General features: G+C 34.7%; 1 protein-coding gene across 1 annotated transcript; it reads left to right on the top strand.

Moving 5' to 3' along the window:
* The first annotated feature begins 4,225 nt into the window (after nt 1-4,225).
* Nucleotides 4,226-9,137, top strand: LOC131048774 (uncharacterized). The gene is made up of 5 exons (XM_059208749.1): nt 4,226-5,026; nt 5,804-6,716; nt 6,800-6,939; nt 7,020-7,156; nt 7,243-9,137. Exons 3-5 carry the CDS (start codon nt 6,882-6,884, stop codon nt 7,708-7,710), a joined length of 663 nt encoding a protein of 220 aa, XP_059064732.1. The 5' UTR covers nt 4,226-5,026; nt 5,804-6,716; nt 6,800-6,881; the 3' UTR covers nt 7,711-9,137.
* Nucleotides 9,138-9,718: the final 581 nt, after the last annotated feature.

Below are 9,718 nucleotides of genomic sequence, written 5' to 3'. Positions count from 1 at the left end.
TTGCGAGGTCATATTTTAACATTTGCGCATTGCCTCATTTTAGGTTTTTTGTGTCGAATTAACATTTCTCCTATGATTTGCACTTGGTCTTTATCATTTGCGAACATCGAGTCATTCTTCCACATTCTTCATTCATCTCGCTCTCAAATTTGGTTTTGTCGACAACACTATCCAGTCATGATTTTGATCGATTTTATCCTGTTGCATCAATGTGCATGCTAATTTGTCATCATTTTGGACATCGTCAATCCTAAATAGGGTTTTGTCCTCCTGTCAATCTTGCGATCGATTTGTCATCAATCGTTGCCCTCTTGTCAATCCTGTCCTCTGGCGATCAATTTATTATCAATCCTTATCATTTTCAATCTTGTCATTTAAACGATCGATTTGTCATCGATCGTTGTCATGTTCGATCTTGTCATTTTGCGATCAATTTGTCATCGATTGTGGTCATTTTCAATCCTGTGGTCTTGCAATCTATTTATCATTGATCCTCATCCTCTTGTCAATTTTGTCATTTTGCGATCATTTCGCTATCGATCATTGTCTGTCTCAATTATGTCAATTTGGATCAATTTGTCATTGTTCCTCGTCAATTGGTGCATTTATCAATCAAATCATTTATCACATTGGTCCTTTGTTAAATCAAAATCATGATCGACATTAATTATCTTCAATCAGGACCTAATTGTCATCCTCGCATTGCTAATTCACCTTCTAGGGTTTCATGATTTAGTCATTTAACCTTGCTTATCATTTTCTTCCTTTAGGATTAATAAATTACTTATTTATCCTAAGTCTTATCATTACAATTAAATGTTCATTTAATTGGCTAATTATTCCTCTTTATGAATTAATTAATAAATGACAAATTATTAATTAATTTACCTAATTTTCATCAATTTCTTAATTCCTAAATTCTTAATTTCAATTTTCTAATTTCTTAATTCCTAATTTCAATTTCCTCCTATTTCTCTCCTAAATTCATGGGAATGACATTTCAATTTGTCATAATTTGTCATAATTGACAATCAATCAATTTTTGACATAGAAGTTGTCATAATTTGTCATAAATTATCAATCAACAAATTGTGCATAGAAAGTGCATAATTTGTCATAATTTGTCATAATTGACATAATTGATTTGCAATTTCCATTTGAATTGAATCATGCTAATCTTGTCATCTCTCCAATTCTTCTATAAATTGGATGAATTTCTTCAATCAAAGGCCCTCCCCTAATCAGATTATCGAATTTCTAATCAATCACGCTTCGAGTACTTTTGAGCAATTTTCTTACCTACTTGCTTTCAATCATGTATGTGCACTTGTAGGTGAAATCCACAACCAAACTATTTGAAGAGGAAAGAAGAACAATGGAGCCGCATGAAGGAGAATTCAAATCACACCTTTAGTTTGCTTAATTTCTAAGTTTTGAATGTTTTTATTTTATGTCTCTATTGAGTGTTGTTTAGGATAGATCATTGCAATGAGCTTTTGTGATTGAGCTAATGATTAGTATGTTTATATTGCTTGTGATGATTTCCAGATTCCTACCTCACAGTTACAAATAGGAATTTATCTAGAATTGTAGGAACTCCTTACACATGTCACATGTCATCTAGTTTGATTGCGATATTGCTAAAGTCCATTTTAGGTTTAGGATTTTGTAGAAAGTTGTGGTAGGGTAGGAGCCTCTTCGCTACTAAATTCCCCTATCAACAATCTTCTTGATCTTCTATATCCTTCCAAATTATTCTCTAATTTTCTTAGTAACTATTCTTCTTTATTCCAACATGAATTTGTCCTTTTTAGGATCTTCTCCTCTTTGTTTTTATTTCTTTTCTCTCATTTCTCAGTAGCACCCACATTGGTGTGCTTAGTGTAGCACCAATATTGGTGTTGTCAAGTCTTGCCTTCATCGCCATCTCCACTCTCCTTCTATGTCTTTACTCTCTTTCCAACTTCTATATTTGTCTTCTTTCTATCTCATTAGGGTCAGCCTTCATTTCTTTCTTCTCTATTTCCGTTTCTCCTTAATCTCTCTTGAATTATTTTTCTCACCTTTTTCCATGGGGCTTTAAGATTTGGGATTGGATTACTCCTATTTTCGGTCACTTGGTGGAAATCCAGATAGTTGTACTAATGGTCACATCCTTTCATAGGTCTCTCTAGACCTTTTCCGCATTTTTTTTCCCATCTGCTTTGTGCCTAACCCTCATCACAAGGTAGAGATCATGAAGAATTTTTTTTGTTTGATCATATCTCTTATTTCATTTTTTGTTTCTCTCTTGATCTGATACTAGTTTTAGGATGTGAACATTTTCTCAACAAAAATTAACCAATGTTTCAACAATGGAGCCAATGTTAGCAATAAATCTAAGGGATATAGATTGAAGTTCCATACCCAAATATTTTTTGATGATGTAGTATTCTATGCTAGATTCAATCCTATTGAGGCAACAAGGAAAGGTATTCTAGGTCCTACTTAGTTGTAAATTAGAATAAATTGTCACAAACACATAATAGACCAAAAATCTTTGAATTATTTGCATTCATATATCAATATATATCCGTTGCATTCCTTATATCTCATTTATATGTATATCTTATCTATATCTTCTATGTCTTCTATATGTCTCATCTATTCTGGTGAATAAATATTTCCTATCTATTTATATCTACAACAAGGGACATGACCCTTAGATGATATCCCTAAAGTACAACCTATCTTACAAAGCTTCTATTCTAGACCCTCATTTTCAATTCGCTAGTGCCTATCTTTGGTCTTGTGCCCGTGTACTAATTTCTAGCCAACGACCATCTAAGAGCCCTTCCAATTAAATGAAAGCTCACCAAAGAACGATTTACAAAATCTTAAAGAATTCCTTTTCCCCAATATAGTTAAAATATGAGAAGAATGATAAAAAATAACTCCTAATGTATGAGCAATGTACACGACTCTACAAGTTCCACCTATGTTCAATTGAAGCTTATATTGCATAGATGTATTGAAAGCCTTAGGAAATGAAGGCAAATGTGTGATTTTTCATTTACCCCTTTGAAATGAGAGAGAAATTATGTAATCTTTCATATATCCCCTGTGACCTTTCATCTCCTCTTGATGGAAAAGTTAGTGGGATCTTTCCATCCTCTTGGAATTAGACATAAACACAAAACATAAATATATAAAATGAATTTTCCATTGAACTCTTAGATGGTTTTCTTTTTCTCTATCCTTTTGAGGCCATAAATTTTGCATAAAGGCTAGAAACAACATTACATTTTTTAAACATTCATATTTTTTTTGTAAAAAGAATACAAATACTCAAAACAAATGAATATTTAACTTCATAGTTTAAAAACTAGATCCATTTCATAAGTAGGAGATATTTTCCACAACAAGTCAAATTCTGATATTGCTATCACGATTCAACTGTGTAGTTTTCGAGTCAAACTCATTGACCCATGTTTAATGAGTACTGGTTCACAAGAACCCATCTCTCATGAGATAGAATGGTCCACTTAGCACTCATTGTGTCTAGGTGATGCTCATAGATGTGAAGCAGTGGGCCTTCCTTGGAGGTCACCCATCTCAATACTACTCCAACTAGATGGTCACAGAGGTGACCTCCCAAGAAGGCTCAACGATTCACCTTTGTGAGCATCACAACCTTACTCTACATGCTACACCTTAATTTTCTAGTCATTCTTTACGTCCAATTTCAATTTTAGTCTTATGTGACTTACATGAATATTTTATGTCCCAACCCTCAGTACTTAAGACTTCTCTTGCTAACATTAAATTTCATGTAATTACCCATAAATACAAACAAATGACTATGATTGAAGGACCCTTAACATTCCTTCCACCTCACCTAGTAGTTCTTCTAATCTATAAGAAATGCAAAATAACATAATAAAGGAAAGATCTAAGAAGGCATGTTAATTAAAAATAATAAGTAATTTTTCATACACTACAAGATATTTCAAGAAAAAAACTTGTAATTATGCAACATCACCAAAAATATATTATTAAAAAAGACAATTAAAAATAATGAGAAGTTATTTTTTTCTAAAATGTCAATTTCTCCAATTCAATTTGCATCAACATAGATAATAATATTCACTTTCCTTCCCATAATAAATCCCTCATGGTAGCACATAAAATACTTGAATTAATTACGTTAATTAGTTACCATGATCAAGTGCAACAAGAAAGGCTTTAAAGATCTACTGGTTTGCATCTTCTTAGTCTTAAATCAAAATTCAAAATAGGGTGAAATTCTTGTTCTGAATAAGAGGTTACAGTGACATGGTTTCCGTGGATATGAGCTCAGAAATAGGGTGCATACTTCTTATAATACCAATTATGGGTTTCTGGCTCAAATAGGAAATATATTAACAGAGTTTCGTTCTCCCTAAATTTAGCTCCATTAAAACACAAATCACTTGGGTTCCATTGTGTCATTTTGATTATTGTGTTCTTCACAGTTAGTGCAATCACCCTTCCTTCATCAGATATTTCAAGATAAGCTCTCTATGTAGTATGTATTCAGTTACTGAGAGTTCTTATCATTGTATTCAGATATTTGTGAGGTGATTGATAAACAGTATGTTATTTGTCTTTGGGTCAGTCTTGTGTTAGGTCAATTAGCAGCACCATGAATGAAGGATTAAGGTCTTATAATCTATTGAATGTCCTTTCCCAAGATTATTATATGCTTTCTTTAGATATACAATGTCATTTCTTGGCTAGAACAATTAGCAGGCCAATGCAGGAAGCATTGAAGGTCTTATAATGTTTATGGATTACAGATTTAAAAATCATTTATATGGGCGTTGCATTTCAAGGTTACTGTGTTCTTCAAGATTTCTTGACCGCCATTTTCCCATAGAGGGAGATTGAATTCTTGTTCTGAAAAAGATATGAGCTCAGAAACACAAGCAACTCGGGTTCCATTATATCATTTTCATTATTTTGTTCTTCACAGTTGGTGCAACCATCCTTCATCAGATATCTCAAGGTTAGCTATCTTTGTATTCATTTACTTAGAATTCATATCATTGTATCGTCCATGAGCATAGGTGATTTGTGAGGGTATAGAATTACAGAAAGCATTTGTCAAATGGTTAGATTATTTTGCAAGAAAGATTATGTTATTTGCCTGTGGGTCAGTCCTGTGTTAGGTCCTTGGACTCTATAGATTTTCTTTCTTTTTTGAAGTTATTACTTGGCTAGATCAATTAGCGGCACCATGAATGAAGTATTGAAGGTTTCATAATCTATTGGTTGTCCTTTTGCAAGATTGCTATATGTTTACTTTATTAGATATATTATGTCATATCTTGGTTAGACCAATCAGCAGGCCAATGAAAGAAGCATTGAATGTCTTTTAGTGTTCATGGATTACAGATTTGAAAATCATTTATATGGGTATTGTATTTCAAAGTTATTGTGTACTTTTCTGAACATACAATGGTATGTCTTAGTTTCCATGAGTAAATTCTGGTTATATATTAGTTCTAGATTCTGCTACATTGGATTGAATTATAACATGACCAAGACTATCAAGATTCCAAAAGCTTGTGCTCTCGATTCTCATGTTATGTCCAGTTTTACGACGTTTACATGGGTGAAAGATGCTATAAATCGTCAAACTCTATTAGGCCACAGAAGTATTTTTGTCCTTGTGATGGTAGATAACCTTCTTCTGCCTTCAACAATGACAGAGCGCCTCAGAATTGTAGGCAATCTATATTTTTCTGAGTTAATTGTTGACTTGTTCTTGTTTAATTTGCAGTTACGTTAGAGGAGGTGTTGCTGGACACAAATTTAAGGATTCCTTTGCGCTTAGCTGGACATAAAGATGATAGAGCATGACCAACAGGAATGTGCTTAACAGAGGCAAGTGCAACAAAACCAGGAAATTCAAGATGTTGTCCTCTTACCTGATGAGGTGTTACTGTTGGTGCTACTGTCTTCTCAAAGATTCAGATACAAAGACAAGGAATCTCTGCAATCTTCTTTCGAAGACAGTCTCCATACACAACGGAAGGGAATTGAATATTTAGATAGAGCCCAAGGAGCTGCGGTAAGATGCCAGGCACCTGCACAAAATGTCTAATGGTCTGCAAAATCAATGGCCCTAGTTGACAACATTCATAACCCAGTTTTAACAGAGACCATGAAAGTGAATGCTGAGTTTATGAACTACTCCCAGCCCATTTAATCACATCACATGGTATATGAGAAGTTCATTACAGATTAGGATATTTTTCTGTTTGCCAAAGGTATCAACTATAAACAAGGACTAAATGTTGCAACACAAGGCCTCCGTTGCATCTTCAATGTCACAATAGAAACTACTGTAACTCTATTTGCACTCTGCACAACAGCTCTTTAGGTGTGAGCATCCAGAAGAAGAAGAAGTACTTCATCAGTTGCTTGGATACAAAATCACTCTGTCAATCCTTGGAAACCCTATTCCTTCTGTTGTTTATCATAACATCCCACCATCTTATCACAGACCTCTGCAGTATGCTCATGTTAGAACTGCAGAAAGCAAGATGAAACTATAGAAAGCAAGATGAAACTATGTGCCTCCACCATGGTGTTTATCTCTGGATCCGGCCCATTCTCCCAGCGGATCAACCTGGGTTCGCTCCAATGGACGCATATGCTGCCAGTTCAGTCGCCAAGTATCCAGCAGCAGCGTAAGATTTTATAATTCTTATTATTGTTATTATTCCAAACACTATTCATTTTCCAGTTGCAGTGATAGATTGTGGCATTGCAGATCGCAGGGCCTACAATATGTTAGGTTCAAGATGGTTCCGTGTGGGGTAAATTTACTGCATACGCATCCATGAGCTTCAGAAATGCTTACTCTTATTATCTCAGGAGGGCCTCTTCATGTTGGTTTTGTTGATACTCAAGGTAAAACATACACCTGCCTTCTTTAAACACCTGCTTTATTTCCTTCCTCGAATCATTAAACACCTGCTTTATCAAACTAGGTCAAGCTTTCATCGATATTTTGCCTCCTGGAGATGTCACCATATTTTCGAGGGGGATACTGCATTTTGAGCTTAATGTTGGAACTGAAGAAGCTAATTATATCTCTGCTCTCAACAGTCAAAATCCTGGTGTTGTGGTAGGGAAAACACATTTATTTACTTGTCAATCTGCTAGATACTCCATTTTACTAGTATCCTAATCGTTTACTATTGATCATGGCAGACAAGCAGCATGTCAATATTGAAGCTTCCATTGAGAAGTGTGGCAACAGCTTTCAACATCACCCAACAAGCTGTAAAGAAATTAGATTCAACGATATATGCCAGTGATTCCCACTCCCCCAAAATAAATGGCGTCCATTGGGAACCATATGCACCGACCCGACATAATGTGAGCAGATATCCATTGCCATGGGCTAAGACACAGGAAGCAGAGTTTTCACTCTGTGCTTTCATGGCCAGGGAAAAGTTCCAATGGATGATGTATACCGATGTGGGTGAGTTTGTATTATCTGATTCTTGGTTGAATGAGCAGGTGGGTCCTGAGGACAAGGGCTTTCAGGAAGTAAAACCCAGCTGCAAGGATCTTACTTCAGGGGCTCTCTTGAACATGGTTATGAGTCTAAGTTCACAAGGAACAGCCTTCAAGAATTTCCGAATCTCATATCGGGCAACTTTCCTTCAAGTGTAGGAATTTTGGGCCATCAAGGCTTACCGAACACCCTGAGAGAGACGCAGGAGAAAAGGTTCAAGTCCATACTTTTGTTGGAAGCAAGTGCTTCAGAACACTTGAAGCACTTGCAGTTAGTTGTTGATCTGATTTTGGTTAATTTGTAGTTACGTTAGAGGAGGTGATATTGGAAACAAATTTAAGATTCTTTGTGTTTAACTGGAGGTTTGTAAGAAGGATTTGGAAGAAAGACAATAGAGTACAACCTACAGGCATGTGCTTCGCAGAGGAATCATCTTCCAACCACTTAATCTGACTGTGCTGCACAGCCATGGATTTTTATTCATCCAAGATGTTGTCCTCTTATTTGATGAAGTGTTACTATCGGTCCCCCTGTTTTTTCCGAGATTCAGATTTAGAAACAAAGAATCTCTGCAATGGTTCTTTCTCAAACAATTTCTATACACAACTGGAGGATATAGCCCAATTTTCCCACTTCCTTTTCAAAGCATTTTTGCCTTTGTATTGTTTGTGTTTTTGATTTTTTGTTTATTGGCTTCTTTGGGTTTGTTCTTGGTTTCTGATGTGATTCTTATCTTTTTCTTTTTGTTATCAAATCCAAAATCCAATTTTAATTTCAACTCATCCCATCCCTTCTTATCACTTTGAGAATTTTTCTTAGCATCTTATTTCAAAATATTTTTTCATGATTGTTATTCGTAGTTTCTCTTTCTCTGTATTGATTTTTTCATAATTTCTTTTACGATGACAGAGATACCTAAAGTCTCCAACTAGAAATTCATTTATGTTTTTTGCAAGTTTAAAACCCTGTCAATGTTTTTTTCGTAGTTCCTGCTCTTCTTGTTTTTCTTTTTCTTTTCTTCGTTTTTCAGCTTGTCGAGCAGCCTATCTTTCAATATGTCTAGCTTTTATTGCTTTTTTGTGCTCTTGGAACCTTTTCTTTAGTTTTTGCACTCTTTCTAAGTGTTTCTGCTAATCTTCTAGCTCAAATGCCTTTTCCAGGTTCTTAACTTCCTTTGGAGTAGTTGCGGATTCCAATTTTTGTAATCTCTGTTCTTTCGTCTTTTGTCTTTCTTGTTTTCGTTGTCTCCTTTCCTCTTTGATTTTTCGAAATTCTGAGAGTTTGCTTCTTCTTTGGATGTTCAATTTCCTTCACTTCGTAAGATTGTTTGAGAAAAAACATTGCAGTGATTCTTTGTCTTCAAATCTGAATTTTGGAGAAGGTGGTGGGACCAATAGTGACACTTCACCAGGCAAGAGGACAACATCTTGGATGAATAAAAATCCATGGCTTTGCTTCATAGTCAGATTCAGGGATTGGAAATGATTCCTATGTGAAGCACTTGCTTGTATGTTGTACTCTATCATCTTTCTTCCAAATCCTTCTTGCAGACCTCTAGGTAAGCGCATAGGAATCCTTAAATTTATGTTTGAGGCCACAATGCCCTATGAATGGTGAATTCATGATTATGCCAAACCCAAATTAATCGAGCCTCATTTGTTTAAAAATATAAATCTTTTCTGAAACCCTAATCGATTGAATCTCTATGAATGTGATTATTCTCTAAAATTGTGAGGTCACAGTGGTCCAATAATGGAGACATCAAAAGCAGAGAACATATTCTAGAAATGAGGCTGGTTTTGTATCAATTCTTCTTATATTTGATGTTTTCCAATGTTATGTTTTCATTTATATTGACTGAATCTCTGTTATCATTGAGTCGTTGTAATTTGTGATGTATCTATTGATAAATGGTTTAATCTTTTTCTTTTTGAGGATGTTATCGGAAAGATAAATATAATTGAAGCTTATGATGTAATTAAATTTGTTGTTGTTAAGTATTTTTTGGATTTAATATTAAAAATTCACTTGGTCAAATCCAGAAATTGCTTAGCAACATTTATATGGACTGTAGAAATCTCATGCTTTTAATTATATTTGTTGTTGCTTTTTTCCACTTTTCTAATTGAGATATCAAATCTTTCATGTAATAAATGAAGCAACAAG

This window comes from Cryptomeria japonica, chromosome 7 (assembly GCF_030272615.1).
Source record: "Cryptomeria japonica chromosome 7, Sugi_1.0, whole genome shotgun sequence".
NCBI classification, from domain to species: Eukaryota; Viridiplantae; Streptophyta; class Pinopsida; order Cupressales; family Cupressaceae; genus Cryptomeria; species Cryptomeria japonica.
The sequence above is the reverse complement of the archived record's forward strand: the minus strand, read 5'-3'. Positions and strand labels throughout refer to the sequence as shown.